The 16,653-nt window shown below is 47.8% G+C and overlaps 1 protein-coding gene across 1 annotated transcript in view; it reads left to right on the top strand.

The window, feature by feature from the left end:
- The window catches only part of TCEA3 (transcription elongation factor A3), a 35,315-nt gene extending 19,102 nt beyond the window's left edge, over positions 1 to 16,213 (top strand). Inside the window, exons 6-11 of the mRNA XM_079698221.1 lie at positions 3,020 to 3,183; positions 3,355 to 3,416; positions 6,630 to 6,779; positions 12,026 to 12,172; positions 13,828 to 13,899; positions 16,129 to 16,213. Of these exons, the coding sequence (XP_079554347.1) occupies positions 3,020 to 3,183; positions 3,355 to 3,416; positions 6,630 to 6,779; positions 12,026 to 12,172; positions 13,828 to 13,899; positions 16,129 to 16,137 (604 nt within the window). The 3' untranslated portion in view covers positions 16,138 to 16,213. The remainder of the gene's footprint in view (positions 1 to 3,019; positions 3,184 to 3,354; positions 3,417 to 6,629; positions 6,780 to 12,025; positions 12,173 to 13,827; positions 13,900 to 16,128) is intronic.
- Positions 16,214 to 16,653: the final 440 nt, after the last annotated feature.

Here is a 16,653-nt window from a genome sequence, read left to right as displayed (position 1 = left end):
GAAACAGAAAGCAGCAGTGCAGTGGGGGATTTCAGTGAACTATGAGGGGAGTGGGGCATGAGATTAGGTCAGAAGGGGAGACAGGGGCCAGATGTAGATGGGAGGGTAGGAGGCCATGGTGAGGAGTTTGACTTTATGCTGAAAATGATTGGAAGCTGTTAGAGGGTCAGAAGCAGGGGAGCGATGGGATCAGGACCCCCCAGGCTGCTGTGTGGCAAATAGATTGTAAGGAGGGCAAGAGGAGAGCAGCTTTGGGGCTATTGTGGCTGGGCAGGTGAGAGCCCAGGGGCCGAGACCAGGGTTGGGTGCAGGGGGATTCATTTTGGTCGCAGGCAGCCCTTAGACTTTAGAGTTTATACCCTTCCCAGCCTTCACTCACCCACCCACCCACACCTTTACTCCCGCTGAAATCTGACTACAGGAGAGAGCTGGTTGCATCTCAGCTTCCCTATCCCTCCCTGTGCTCTGCTGCCAGGCAACCCAGTTGTCAGACAGAGCTGGGTAGAATCCAGGGTAAATTGATCTAGAAGAGTAAAGTTCAAACTGCATTAAAAAAATAAAAGCTAGGGAATCCCTTTGGACAAAATTTTTGGGAACTCAAAATGTAAACCTTGGGAGTTCCCTGGCGGTCCAGTGGTTAGGACTTGGTGTTTTCACTGCCCTGGGTCTGGGTTCAATCTCAGGTTGGGGAACTATGAAAAAAAACCCATAAACCTTAAAAGAGCAGAGCCTTCCCTCCTCAGACCACCCCACTCCTGTGGCAGCACTGAGACACCTTTGAGGAACCTGAAGGCTCCAGAGAACACAAAACTCTCAGTGGTCCAAGGGTATCTTTGGTGACAGAGGGGATCCAAGGTTAGGACAAATAGCACAAGTTGGGGGATGAGGAGGCGGACGGCAGAATTCACACTGATCAGTGTTCAGCAAGTTGTCGGATGGGATTCTCTTGTAACCCCAGGTTTTTAACACTGGGAAGCTTGAGCTACTCAGCCAGCCTCACTCCCAGACACAATTTCTTGGGCTTGACTTTTCAGAAGCCCAGCATCATCTTCACTAGTATTAAGTACGTTCATATTGCTGTGCAGCCATCACCACCATCCATCTCCAGAACTTTTTCATCATCTGAAACTGAAACTCTATACTCATTAAATAATAACTCCCCATTCTCCCCTCCCCCAGCCACATTCTACTCTATGAATGTGACTACTCCAGGTACTTCATATTAGTGGACGCTTGCAATATTTGTCCTTTTGTATCTGGCTTACTTCACTTATCGTAATGTCTTCAAAATTGTAGCATGTTTCAGAATTCCATTCCTTTTATAGCTGAATAATATTCCATTGTGTTATATACCACATTTTATTCATACATTCATCTACTGATGGACACTTGGGTTGCTTCCACCTTTTGCTGGCGGCTTCTTGAGAACAGGAAGACAGGAAGCTTCCGGTCTGAGCCATCAGCACAGAGGGACCACTCATGATTGTCAAATGTTAACAAACAAAAAAAGTGTTTCTCATGACAAAAGTATCAATAGATCTATTCTTTATAGAAGACTTAGAAAATATGTATAAGTGAAAGAAGAAAATGAAAATCTCCTATAATCCCATCTCAGAGAGATAATTGCTATTAACATGGTGTTATGGTCTGTGTGATCCCCCAAAATTCATATGTTAAAGCCCCAATCCCCAATATGACTGTATTTGGAGATAGGGCCTTTACGGAATGGAGGTAATTAAGGTTAAATGAGGTCATGAGGGTGGAACCCTGATGCAATAGGATTAACATCTTTATAAGAGATACCTTGAGAGCTCACTTGCTCTCTCTCCACCACATGAGGGCTTAGCAAGAAAGAGAATGTCTACAAGTCAGGAAGAGAGCTCTCACCAGAAACCAAATAAACTGACACCTTGATCTTGGACTTCCCAATCTCCAGAATTGTGAGAAATGAATTTCTGTTAGGTCATGCAGTCTATAGTATTTTGTTATGGCAGCCTGAGCTAAGACACATGATTATCCTTCCAGTTCATATATATCTGTGGTCTTTTAAGCCAAAACCAAAATGGGATCATTCTTAGGCAGTGTATCATAGGAGTTAAGAGCATAGACATTGGAATCAGATAGATCTAGGTTCAAATCTTAGCGTTGTAACTTTAGGCAGATCTCAGTAGTGTAACTCTGTTTCCTCATCTGCAAATGGGATGATTACAGTATCTACTTCCAAGGACTGCTGTGAGGATCAAATTAGAAAATGCTCCTAAAGTGCCTGGCACAGTTCCTGGCACATGGTTAAAGACAATTCTCTTAAGTGGTGGTAAATTCATTATTCACTGGACTGTAGTGAGGGAACTTTCCTGGTTTGTCTGCTTTATCCCTTGTTCTTAGCACAGTACCTGGAAAATAGGTGCCTAATATTTATTGAATGAGTGAATAGATGGTTCTATGAGAGCAGATAGAGCAACTAGCATGGTGCCTGGTGGATGATAGAGTTATTGGCATCGTTACACTTTCTGTAACCTCTCAGTAGAGCACAGTGGTTGGCTAAGTGCCTGGGTACCAGAGTTCACCCTCTTGGGTTTCAATTCTGGTTCTACTGGTTTCCAGATATGTGACCTGTCATATTATTTTAAATGCATCTTTAAATGCATCTCTCTCTCGAAAACGCACTTTAAAATATAACTCTAAAATGGGGCTACGTATAGTACAGACCTCATGGGGTTGTTAGGAGGATTAAATGAGATGATCCATGTCAAGTGCCTAAAACAGTACCTTCCGGACTTCCCTGGCCATCCAGTGGTTAAGACTGCACGCTTCCAATGCAGGGGACTCGGGTTCAATCCCTGGTCAGGGAAATAAGGTCCCACATGCTGCGCAGCCCAAAAAAAAGAAAAATAGTACTTTCCTCATATGGTTTTTATGAGGGTTAAAGGAGATCATCCATAAAAACATCTAGAATGGTGCTCAGTAAATGCTTTATTCACTTAATGTCAAAATGTCTATTACTGATTTTCATCCTCAGATCAAACAGCAGCAAATCGAAAGCAGAGACTCCCAGAGCACCCAGCAGCCCCTCAAGCCCCACCTTTGCCCACTCTGTCTGCCTCCTGGCGCCCTGCTATCTCACGGGGGACTCTGTCCGGGACAAGTGTGTGGAGATGCTCTCCGCGGCCCTGAAGGCGGACGGTGAGAGGGCCTGGGCCAGGGATGGGGGAGGGAGGGCTTCCCAAGGTCAGGGAGAGGTGGTCTTTCTCAGCACCCTGAAAGTGGTACAGGATGTTAGAGTCCCCTGTCCAAGCAGGCCTCACTGCCAAGGTCATCTCCAGCTGATGCCTGTGTTTCCCGAATCTCTTTTAGACGATTACAAGGACTATGGGGTCAACTGTGACAAGATGGCATCAGAAATCGAAGACCATATCCTTGAGCTGTGCCAGGGCTGTGGGTGCCTGAACTGTCCAGCGGCAGGTCTCCCAAGTACAAGGGATCCAGGACAGTGAGTGGGCAGTGGAAGGACTCAGGCATAGGCCCCTGCTCTGCCCCTGAACCTGAGTTCTTAATTCTAGCTAACATCTATTAAGTTTGGCACCTGCCGGCCTTTCGATAAGCTGTTTACGAGCAGTACGTCATTTCACATTGAGAACAATCCCACAAGGTAGGTTCCCTGTGGGATTAATCCCATTTACAGATGAGGTAACTGAGGCTAAAGGCAGCTAAGTTACATGCCCAGGCTCATACAGTTAATAGTAGTGGCAGAGTTGGGATGATTTGAACCCAGAAAATGTGACTGTAGAACCTGAGGGCTCAGACAGGCTGTGTCTTTTTTTTTTTTTTGATGTGGACCATTTTTTGAAGTCTTTGTTGAATTTGTTACAATATTGCTTCTGTTTTATGTTTTGGTTTTTGGCCACGAGGCATGTGGGATCTTAACTCCCCAACCAGGGATCGAACCTGCATCCCCTACATTGGAAGGCGAAGTCTTAACCACTGGACCTCCAGGGAAGTCCTCAGGCTGTGTCTTGACGTGCCTGGGTTGTGACATTGTCAATGAGACAGAGAGAGAGGACAGCATTCCTTGTGCTCAGCCCTTCCCTCTCTTCCTCCTCTGAAGATAACAGCTCCCATATTTGACCCCCTAATATGTACCAGGCACTGTACCCAGGGCAATTGACACTTCCTACCTCTGTTAATACTTGCAATAATCTCTGTGAGGCAGGGGCTGTTGTTCCCGTTTTACAGATGAGGAAACTGAGGCTCAGGAACTACTGAGTATCAAAGCTGAACTGAAAACCTTGGTCTTTGGATTCCATATCCTGAGTTCTTCCCTTATGCGCCACGCTTCCACCATCTGAAAGCAGCCTTGTCTAGACAGAGGAGGTGACTACCATATGATATGGCCGATTGCACCGAAAGATTTTTTTTTTTTTTTGGTCGCACCACACAGCATTCAGGGATCTTAGTTCCCTGACCAGGTATCGAACCCGGGCCCCCTGCAGTGGTAGCGTGGAGTCCTAACCACTGGACCACCGGGGAATTCCCAAGATTTCTGTCTTGGAGGGGGAATCCCTCTACACTGTGCCCCACTGAATGAATGCATGGAATTCCTTTTACTGGAGACAAAGCTTTGCATATCAAAAAGGTATGGAGGGTGGGAACAGAATCCCCAGGGAACAGGGGTCTGAGTGTCCCATTAAGGCCCTTTTCTGGCCTTCTGGGCTCTACCTAGGGGCTCAGCTGGGGTTGGGAAGGTACAGGGGCCATCTCAGAAAACAAACTTCCTGCTTCCATCTCCTGCCTGAGAACCACCCTATTATCTTTCAACATATCTGGGAGTTTCCCTCCACCATCATTTAGTTATTAACCAGCACTTCTTGAGCTAATCTAACACCTCTCCAAGTACATTTTCATAATTTCCAATTAATTCAGTAACACAGAACATGAGGTATCAGACTCTCAGGAGCTTCATCTTTGTTTTCTCCCAAACAGTTGTCCCTCCAAGCAGGTCCCTCCACCTTCAAGCCCAGTTAGATACAAAGGTGGATGATCCAGTCCATAGTTCCACTGCTGGCCTTCCCTCCTCTGAACGACCCTCTTCTGAAGGAAAGGAAATCAAAGCTGCACCAACGCTTTAGCTCTTTGTTCTTAGGTGGTGGGAGGTCAGGGGAAGGATAAGTTTGGGGGCTTGAAAGCTCTATGTCCTAAAAAAAGATTTGACCTCTTTGGAGCGACCCTGGACTAACATGGCAGCCGTGGGGCTCACATATGCTCGTCTCGGCGGGTAGGGGCCTATGATCCCTAGGTCTGCACTCCACCTCATCCCCCTCTGTGACCTCAGGAAATGGAGACAGACTCAGGAAGAGGCTGATGAAAGGATTGCCAGCCCTGCTGTCCCCACATATCAAACAGATCCCCACCTCCAAGAATCTCAAACACAGATTTTTAAACAAATATTTTGGCTTTCAAATGCATTAGGGCATATTCTTTCTTTTCACATTTGTATTGTACAAACAACAATCAAGGAAAACATAAATAATACCACCTTCCCTCCCACCACTTCGAGAAAGCCAGCTGTGTCCATTTTCCCACATTCCCCACGTTCTCTTTCTTGTATATGGTTTTTCCCAGCAAAGGCTTCATCTTTCTGATTCTTCTTAGTTTAGGAGACCAAGAAAATGTGGCTTTGTTCCCTGAGGTCCTCCAGAGGATGGAGAAGGGAGGAAGGGGTGGGAGGCCTGTCTGGGATGCAGTGTCTGGACAGATAACTCAATGTGGTCGGTGGCCAGGGGCGACTTCCTGCCGGGTGAGTGGAGAGAGCATTACCGTTAGGAGGGGGTCTGGCTTCCAGCCCTGACTCTGCTGGGAATGTGCCCTGTGACCTTGAGCAAGGGCCTGCACCCTTTCTAAGCCTCAGCTTCCTCATCTATTAATGAGCAAAGTAACTGACCAGCAATGCCCAAAGTGGGTTCCGCGATAGGTATTCCCAGAGAAAAGGGAGGAGGAGCAGGCAGGTGGGTCTATGCTCTAATATGTTGGGAACACCAGAGTAAACAAAACTCAACGATTTCTTTATTGCAATACTGCCTGGAGCCTTAGACACGTGGCCCCTAATCTTATGTTTTCCTCTGATGGCTGGACTTACGACCTCCAGAGGCCCTTTCAAACTAGAGGTTATCGTCATCACTATCATCTTAGCCCCTAAATGTTGAGCACTTGACATGCCCCAGACACCACGCTAGTGCCTCATGCAGCTTAGCTCACGGAATCCTCATAACGGCCTTTTATTTATAAATAAGGAAGCCGAGGCACAAAAGAGGTCATGGGACTCACCTGAGATCACACAAGAGGCTTAGACAAACCCAGGCTGCCCATTCCTGGGGTCCCTGACACCACAGTGCTTGAGATGACCTGCTGTCACCTTGGAGGCTATTTCCTTTCCTTGATATGTGGCTGACCCCAAATGCCCAAGTGAGACCCCCTACTTGGGGAGTCAGAGGCCACAGAGGTGCCTGACCACTTGTAAAAGTCCAAGGAAAGGAAGAGGTGGCCTTGCAGCTCCTCGGGCTTCAGGGACAGGCTCCCTGTCCTTCTGTGCTCCTCTGCAAGTGGCTGACTGGCCCTTGACTGTGTCACATATCTACCAGGAGCTCAAGAGCACAGATATGAAGTACCGGAACCGCGTGCGCAGCCGAATCAGCAACCTCAAGGACCCCAGGAACCCCAGCCTGAGGCGGAACGTGCTCAGCGGGGCCATCTCCTCTGGGCTCATTGCCAAGATGACGGCAGAGGTGAGGGTCGGGGCCGGGACCTCTGCGTGGTGGGACAAGGGGCTGGGCTCCTCCAGCCTTGCTCAAGTCTGAGAGGCAGTGGCTTGTAACTCAGTGATGAACCAGGGGCTTCCCTAGCCGGACCATCTAAGACTCCCCATCCCTCAGGGCCCCTGGACCATCAGGACAGTGAACACAGCTACCATGTCTTCAGCACTGTGCTAATCGCTTTGGTGTGTTGGCCAATTCTAGCTTCACACCAACCGAGACAGAAATGTTTATCATCTCCATCTTATAGGTGAGGATACTGAGGCTCAGAGGACTTAAGTGATCTGCCCGTGCACACAGCTAGAAAAGGTCGATGCCAGGAGCCAAGCTGTCTGGCCCCGGAGCACCCTCTCCTCCCTGCCTTGTGACCTGCCTCCCTCTTCTGCCTCGTTCAGTCCTATATCCCATTACTCAGCTCTGGGCCGAAGCCAGAATCGGAGTCCCTGACTCCATGGAGCACAGCCCAAGGTGTGGGGACAGACATGTATACAAATACATATAATACAGAGGTGGTGACTGCCATGACAGAGCCACCATGGGAACTTACGGGAGGGAAGGATTGACCCAGTTTGAAGGGGTCAGTAAGGGAAGGTAAAGGGAACAAGCCTGTCTGAGGAAGTACGTGCAGTGGTTAGAAGCTCAGGGCCTGCGCCGAACTGCCCGGCTTTGACTTCTGCCTGTGCCACTTAGCTGTGTGATCTTAGACCAGCCACTTAACCTCTTTGTGTCTCAGTTTTCTCATCCGTAAAGTGGAAGTAATAACAGCTATCCCATGCAGGACTGAATGAGTTAACACATGTGAAGTGTTTAGAAGGTTAAAGCAAGTAAAGCCCTCCCAGGAATTAGTATATGTTAGGCCCATTCACTGGCCATTTCATCACAGTGCTATCAAAGAGGAAATATTATCCCCATTTTGTGGATGAGAAAACTGAAGCCACCCTCAGCTCATAAGTGATGATGAGGATTTGATCCCAGCTCTGTTTATTTCAGAGTCTCTGTCTTGGAAAGACGTTTGTACACCCTCAGGTATGAGTGGCTCTTTGCTGCCAGAGCTAACTCAGGGGATTCCCCGCAAGCACGTGGCAATGGCACTGCTAAAGCGCTACAAAATCCAAGCGGCCCAGAGAAGGGGAGGGGAAATGCACTGACCTCCTGGAGTCTGGGTGTGCCTTGGGGTGTCTGGGAACCCTCTGAAACTATTGTCAAGAGTGTGTCTCTGTGTGTTTATGGTGTGCGTAATGTCTATGTATGTGTGGTTTGTGTGATGTATGTGTGTGTGGTGTGTGTGGTTAGTGTGTGGTGTATGCAGGTGTGTGGTGTGTATGTTATGTAATGTGTACGTGTACATTTTTCTGAGAAGAGGGTTTGCTGCTTTCCTCAAATACCCAAAATTTTACAAAGAGCCCTGGCTTTAGGATAAAATGGGGAACTTGGCACAGGTGGACAGGGATATCTTTTGGCTTAATCTAAAATATATGCTCTTTTTAGGCAAATAACAACATATACCCAGAGTTACAAATTGCAACTTGGCTTAACAGAGTACTATCCTTCCCTGTGAGGTGAAGCTGTGACTTTGATGGGAATCCAGCCTGTGTTTCCTTCTCTCTGTCCCTCACTCTGTGGCTCTGGGGTCCCTCTGCTTCTCTTTGTGTGTGTGTCGTGGGAATGCTATCAAGAGACTGTCTTACGGGCAGTTCCAGAAACATTGGGAAACCAGGCCTCGGAGAACCAAGAGCAAGGTGTAGGCACAGGTGTGAGCCAAACCCAGCAAGTTCCCAGAAGCTGGAGGTCAGAACAGAGCTGGGTGACTGAATTAGGACAAAGACAGGCCCCAGAAGTCTCAGCAAAGGAACCGGCCAAGTCTGGCCCCATCCAAGGACTATTCACTAGAACAGGGCAAGAGAATCAGGTGATCAACCCAGGCCCAAGAAGAGGCTGACCAGGCCAAGGGCAGCAAGCCAGGACTGCATCACGCCCTCCACAAGGACTGCCAGTGCCAGCAGCTGAGGAGCAGCCTGCCCGCAACCCAGGCAACGGAGGCCCAGGAGCCCTCCTTCCTGGGGTCAACTTTTGCTTTAGGCAGGAAGTTTTTATAAGAAATAGAGGATCGGACTTCCCTGGTGGTCCAGTGGTTAAGACTCCGTGCTCCCAATGCAGGGGGCCCAGGTTCGATCCCCGGTCAGGGAACTAGATCCCACATGCTGCAACTAAAAGATCCCACATGTCGCAGCTAAGACCCGGTGCAGCCAAATAAATAAATAAATAAATAAATTTCTTAAAAAAAAAAAAAAAAAGAAAGAAAGAAATATAGGACCATTTTTGCTCCAGGAAGAAAAATAACAGGGACTTCCAAGAATCCGCCTTCCAATGCAGGGGGTGCAGGTTTGATCCCTGGTCAGGGAACTAAGATTCCACATGCTGGAGAGCAGCTAAGCCCATGCGTCACAACTACTGAGCCCGCGTGCCACAGCTAGAGAGAAACCCGCGCACCACAACGAGTGCAAGATCCCACGTGCCGCAACGAAGATCCCGTGTGCCACAACGAAGACCTGACACAGCCAAATAAATAAATATTTTAAAAAAGAAAACAGAAAAATAATAGCTTGGGTTGGGCTGCCTGCTATGCTGTGGCTCAGAGGCCAGGGGCTCCCGTCAGGCAGAGCCTGGGGCAGCCGATGCCTGTGTGAGTGAGTGGACATCCCTCTCTGCCTCCTGTGTCTCCCTAACTCCCTTTTTATGTCTCTTTCCTGGTCCACCTGATTCCCTCATTCTTCCTCCTCTCTTTTTCTCTCAAACCCAGATGAATCAAAGAATGGGGTAGATTCTGAGATACCCATTAGAGCTGTTGAGTGGACATACTGGCAGCCCACAAGGAGAGGGGTTTTGTTCCCAGCGTCAAAGCCAGTGCCTGGTGTGTCATAAGTACTCAACAAATATTTAGCAAATTCACATTGTACATGACGTGAAGATCCAGTGTCATCTCTAGACTTATTTTCCTCATTTTTGACCTTATTTTCTATATTACTGTACTGACCCCGTGTGTCTTTGATGCTGCCTCCTAAATGAGGCAGGAAGAGATAGGTAAATGGATTGGGAAGTGGATAGAGTTTTCCTGATCTCTATTTCTTTTCTTTTTTTTTTTTAATTGAAGCATAGTTGATTTCCTGTTTATTTCTTAGCTGGCACAGTCTGACCCACAGCCACATCTCCCACACTCCTCACCTTGACCCACACTGAGTACCCTTCCCCAAACATGTTATTCTTGTCCTCTGATCTCTGGCATCTATTATTCTCTTGTGCCATCCCCCTCAGGAAGTCCTGCTTATCTTTCAAAACTGGTGAAGGTGTCAGCTTCTTTAATGAGCCTCCCTGCTCCCAGGCAGTTAGCCACCATATGGGCTTTGCCTACACTTTGTATACCTTTGCTTTAGTACCTCCTACACTATCTTGCAATCTTGTTTAAATGTTTGGCTGTTCTACTAGATTAGCATTACCTGCGGACAGGAACCAAATCAGGTCGGAATCCTTAGGGCTGAGAGGCAGTGGTAGACTGGAGCCAGCTCCTACCAGCTCAAGAGAGATGATTATGTGTAGCTCTTCCCAACTCTGCATTCAGTATATCACATTAGTAGCTTGAAAATGGCCATGGTGGGAGTGTTTACACCATGGAAATCGGTAAATGCTACAAATTAGCCACCACTGCAGCCAAAGCCAGTTTACCAGCACACAAGTGCAGTGAAAGGCATTCAAGAAATTGACATCCAATACATTTTGAATGAATAAATGTATTATGCTCTGGAAAGTCCCCCAACATTAAAGTCAGCTGCTTTTTGCTTATATGGCCTGGGGTTGACTTATTTTTGTATATACCCCTGCCATTGGTTAGGACCTAGTCCTTGAATTTGACACAGTAGGACATTCGTGTGTGTACTAGGATAACTTGGGGGCACTAATAAAAATGCATATTCCTGGACCTGCCCTTAGAGTTTTGGATTCATAGGAATCTGCATTTTGTCAAGAAACCCAAGTGGTTATAATGTAGCAGTCAGCATACTAAATTCATTTGACCTTTGTACCAACTCTGTTCTCCACAGTTTAAGGGGTCATGCTAGATGGCAATAATTAAAATGTTTAGCCAGTGCCAAATCCTCTTTAAAAAAAAAAAAAAAGTTTTGTTGTTTTTTTTTTTTGGCTATGCCTCGTGGCTTGCGGGATCTTAGTTCCCTGACCGGGGATTGAACCCAGGCCACAGCAGTGAAAGCACTGAATCCTAACCGGTAGACCACCAGGGAACTCCCCAAATCTTCTTTTAACATTAGCTTCGGGACCTCCCCAGCGGTCCAGTGGCTGGGACTTTGCCTTCCAGTGCAAGGGGTGTGTGTTCCATCCCTGGCTGGGGAGCTGGGATCCCCCATGCCTCTCGGCCGAACAACCAAAGCATGGAAGTGGAGGCAATGTTGTGACAGATTCAATAAAGACTTTAGAAATGGTCCACATCAAAAAAATCTTAAAAAGGAAAAAAATTAGCTTCAGCCATCTTCCTCCCCCCAAACCAACACTAACTACAGCTCTCTCCGGTTTGAGTGTCTCCCTCTCTGCTCTCTTCTGGAAGAAGTTCAAGGCAAGTCAAATGGCCAGGGGAGGGACAGAAAAGGGGAGGACCTGGATAATGCAGACACTAAGTGCCTACAGTGAGCTGACGAGAGACAGGGGCTCTGTTCTGTAGGAACTTATAGAAAAAGATATTCCATGATGCAATCACAGGTGAGCAGTTCGTTGTGTGAACCCAGGAGCTTCAGGTCCTGCTTGGGTGGGGGTAACAGCAGTAAGGCATGAATAGCCGAGACCAAGGTTCCCACCAGGCAGAATGGCCTGGCCGGGCAGGGATCCCAGCTCAGACGGGCAGTGGATCAAGTCCAGACTGGAAGGACAAGGGGAACATCATAGATCAGGTGGTCAGTAATCAAGTCAGATTAAGCAGGAAGGTACATAAGAGTACCTGAGGAAAGGTACACAAGAGTGTTGATCCTGGGGGAGGCTATTTGCCTTGTACTCTCCTATATGTGCCCTACTGTACTTGGCCCAGTTGGAGCACCCGGATTTGACCTTCCACCCAAAGGCAGAATGGGAACTCTTCTGATAAAGCCTTTTCCCAGCTGGGACAGGGCCAGGGCTCCTGGGGCTCCCTGGCCCTGAAGGGCAGACTCATTTCTCTCCAGGAAATGGCCAGTGATGAGCTGAGGGAGTTGAGGAACGCCATGACCCAAGAGGCCATCCGTGAGCACCAGATGGCCAAGACAGGTGGCACCACCACCGACCTCTTCCAGTGCAGCAAATGCAAGAAGAAAAACTGCACCTATAACCAGGTATGGGGTGGGGGAGGGGCCAGTGGGGGAGGAGGCGACAGGGGCCAGGAGGAGCTTAGGGACAAGCCAGCGGGGAGAAAGGGCTAAAACCCTGGGGTGCAGAGAGAAGGGCAAGTCTTGGTACACCAACATGATACGTCTGTGGCTTCTAGAAAAGATGCATGCAGAAGCACCCAGATCTGAGTCTGTGAGGCTTGGCCAGCGTGTTCTGGCCTGCCCTGAAGCAAGAATAAGAGGGACCAGACTCACAGGGCACAGAACAACTGTAGAGTCACAGATGGTTGGAAGGGAACTTAGCAATAAAAACTCTGCTCCCTCACTTCACACACAAGGAAGCCGAGGTCCAGATGGGGACAAGTTTTGCGGCTTTGTCTAAAGAGGCAAAGACAGTGGCAGAGATGTTAATAAACCCAGATCCAGACCTTTCTGCCTGCAATACAGCCAACTTGGTAGTAAAGCCTAAGGGATTTAGCCCCGAGTCGTAAGGTAAGGGTGAAGACCACTGCCCTGGCATGGGGAGCCGTGGGAGGCTGTGGAGGCCTCTTCTCTGAGACTTAAAAGCTGTTTCTGGGCCGTACATGTTATGCCCTTGGGGCACCAATATTCTTGGATTCTAATTGGTGCTTTGTCACTCTAGAACTCTGTTCATTCCCCCATCTGCTCTCAAGCAAGATTTATCAGAGCACCTTGCCCTTGGGGATCTGTGGCTACAGCAGAAATAGTGAGCCTTGCCTTTCAGGAGTCCCTCGGAGAATTCTAGTTCAGGAATCTGGAGATGTGTGTGCAAGTTCCTGCTCCCTTCCAAGCACGTTTCCCTGTGGGATGACATGCCTCCTGTGCACCGCCTCCCACCAGAAGTCAAATGCCCATTTGCAAAGTTCTCTCTCCACAGAGAGACCCCAGTGGTATCCTTCCTCAGGTGTCATTGCTCTGCAGTGACAAGGCTGTGCTAGGCTGTGTCCTCCTGGCCCACTGCTGGACTCACCCATTAGCAGGGGGACTTCCCCCCACTCCACAGACTCCAGTTGACATGTTCATAGCTGAGTGTCCACAAAGCAACAACTTGCTACATGTCATGGCCATCCAGGGTTGGCTGCAGAAAATCAGAACAGCAATTGTTAAGTCTGGAAATACCAGGGATTTGCTGTGGGAAACCTGGTTTCTGCACCTGAATGGTCTGGTTAAGGGGATGAGAAACTAGAAAACAATATTAAATATCCCCAATGATCTTCAAATCCCTTTTCCTCTCTGGGTCTCAGTTCTTCCACCTGTAAAATAAACAACAAACTGGATGATCCGTAAGGGTGCTTCCAGCTCACTCAGTTCTGATTAGAGAGGTACATCCAATAGGATATGTTCATTTTTCCAGTAGGAGATGAGTCTTGAAGCAAGAGAAGACAGATCAGTTCAGAAGAATCAACAAGAGTGAGAGTGCAAAGGTCAGGTTGAGCCAGGGAGATACTGGAAGTGAGCTGATGGAAAACATATGAATACACAATGGAATTCTTAGTGATAAGAGAATTGCCAAAGTGGAGTGGGAGTAATGGTGCCAACCTCTGGGATTTGGACCTACTTCTACAGACAGTGGGAGCCATAGCAGGTCCTAGAGCAGGAAAGTGACTTCATGAATGGTCCCTGCTCTCTTTTTCTCTCAGGTGCAGACACGCAGTGCTGATGAGCCCATGACTACCTTTGTCTTATGCAATGAATGTGGCAATCGCTGGAAGGTCTGTATGTCTGTATCTTTCTTCCTTCCCTGTCATCCACAGATGCTGCCCACATAAGGAGTAGGATGCCCACAGCCCAAAAGGGACCTCATACATGGGGGGCTTGCCAGCCTCCTCAGAGCAGGCCTGCAGAGCTGGAGATAGTGGTGGGTTGTTTTGGGGAGGTGGGGACAGTGTACATGTGTATGTGCATGTTTTTTTTTTGGAAAGCACCCAGCTGGGGTGGGGACAGCAGCCCGCATTTTATCACAGGAAGGGCAAGTCTGTCTTTTGAACACAGATGGAATCAGCCTCCTGAGATCCACAGAGGGGAGGAAAAACAATAGCACTCTGCATTTGGACCACGCCTCTCTGCAAAGTGGTTCCACAGATGGTCTTTCCTTTGAACCTGGTCACAGCCAGGGATGAGGAGACAGCGTTGCCCCCAGATGCTCCCAGGTCATCCTCCCCTCCTAAAGCAGCTCTAGAAAAGCCTTACATTACCCAAGGCTGTAACCCAGGTGGGCCCCAGCTCCTGCAAAGGCAGCGGTTTTGTCTTCAGGCATGGGAGCCAAGCAAAGACTCCCTTCAGAGCGCTCCTTCCTGCCTCGTCTTCTGAAACAACTGAGTGTGGTCACATGGTTAATGTCCGTTTACAGTACCATCTGACTCACATGTGTGCTGTGTAATGTCTGGGCCACCGGGCAGGCTGCAGGTGCTCCTAAAATTGTAAGGTACTTAGCAAGGACTGAGCATGGGACTGGGAGTCAGGAGCCCTGGTTTCAGGTCTCCACTCTGCCCTACTCGCTGGGTGACCCTGAGCGTGTCACTCTCCTCCCATGGTTGATGTGACGGTTATTACATATGCACACTCACTTTGCAACAACTAAGAGAAATGTTCCTTTATAACATTACTCTCATTTTCAGATGAGGAAATTGAGCTACTGAAATGGTTAACAAGCATAAAGTCACAGAGTTTCGAGCACTGAAAGACAGTACTCCAAATTCCTGATCGATTGAGTTTTCTACAGCTTTATGTAGGGCCTCAACAGCCATGGGGCCTCATAAGAACTGCCATGTATTTTAGGGTAAAAGTCAGACAATTATGTATTTTTCTTTTATTCACTTATTGAGCACTTAGGGATGGGGCCAGTATAATGGCCTCCTGGTTTAGAGCATGGGCTTTGGTATCAGGCTCCAATCCTAGCTTTATGACTTACAAGGTGACTTTGCTAAGTGACCTGAACTCTCTAGGTCTGGATTTCCTCATCTATAAAATAAGGGTAGGAATACTTAGCCCACAGAACTGTTTTGAGGATTGAGAAGGTAATACACATAAAGAATTAACAGGGCTTCTGATAGCTCGTGTGGTATCTTTGTCAAATTAGAAAGAAGTGTCCTTGCCTCCATGTAGACACAGCCTTGCACCAAGGTACAGAGCTTGGCAAAGAGCAGGGGCTGAGTTTCAGCCCCAACCTGCCCCTTTGGCCAAGTTCTCTTGTGCAGTGAACAAGCTGTACAGCCATACAAAAAAGCCCTGAGCACATACGTGCCTGGTACATAGAAACCACCATTCTTATTATTCTGAGTTTGTTACCTATTAGGTATTATGGGAGCTTTGGCAAGTCATTTAACCTGTCTGAATTGCTTCTTTACCTGTGAAAATGGAAGAGATATGACAGTGCCTATCTCACAGGGTGGCTGTGAGGATGAAATGAGTTAATATACGTTAATGCTGCCTAGCCCAGAGTAAGTGCTCAATCAGTTGTAGCTATTGTGTTACTATTGGGCAAAGCTCCAAACCCAGCTCCTCCTCCCTAATTCCTGGAGAGAAACTGGAATTTGGAAGTTGGAGAGGCAGGTCCCACTAGAGGTGGCAGCTACATGGCTTCTGACAAAATTTTCAGGTAGTGTCCATTGCCACGTGGGAGACCTAAAGTCTAACCAAGCTATTAGTAATAATCACGGTGTTATTTCTGACCATAAATTGAGAGCCTACTGCATGTCCACCATCGAATTTCCATTCATTACTTGATATGCTTTTCTGCATTGATCGGCATTATGATCCCATTATGCAGATGAGTGATTTGTTCCGGGTCACACCGCTAATAATGGCAGAGCTGGGATCTGGACTCTGGTCTGTGTGGCTCCAGACCCCACCTTCCTTTTCATGTCCCTCCACCTGCCTCTAGCCTCCCTGAGTCATGGCAAAGAAAGTTCTAAAACATTGTTGCCTTTTTGGTTTTGTAGTTCTGCTGATAGAACCACCAGCCAGGATTTCAGTGAACAAGGTGAGGAAGAACAAAGAGAAAGCACTAAGCCATCGTAACTGGAGAAAAATAAAAATTAAAATGAAGAAAAGTACTTAACTCTGAATGGGGCATTAGGGATCAGAGGGAGAATTCTTTTACAAATTAATAATCAGTTATTAATAGTGATTAATAGGGGGAGGCTAATTGGGGTATAATGCTTAGTCCGTGTTGACAGACCTCTTGTAGAAACTCAGAGCCTCAGAGCTGAGGTGCCGTATCTTTGACAGTGACTGGCAGACCTTTGCTTTGAGTCCCTTCCTTCACATCTGAACCTCTTGGCCTTTTCTGAGTTGAAAACTACCAGACCGACTCAAATCTTACCCACCCCACCATGAATCACACGTGCAGTACAGTTGGCACATGGTTTGCCTTAGGCAGATATGACTTCCACATCGTGTAGAAAGATTTCTTCCCCACTCCTCTTCCCCACTCTTCCCAGACTCTCTGCTATTCCCTGTTCCTA

This window comes from Hyperoodon ampullatus, assembly GCF_949752795.1.
Source record: "Hyperoodon ampullatus genome assembly, chromosome: 2".
Taxonomy (NCBI): domain Eukaryota; kingdom Metazoa; phylum Chordata; class Mammalia; order Artiodactyla; family Ziphiidae; genus Hyperoodon; species Hyperoodon ampullatus.
Note: the sequence above shows the minus strand (reverse complement) of the source record. Positions and strands in the feature narration are given on the sequence as shown.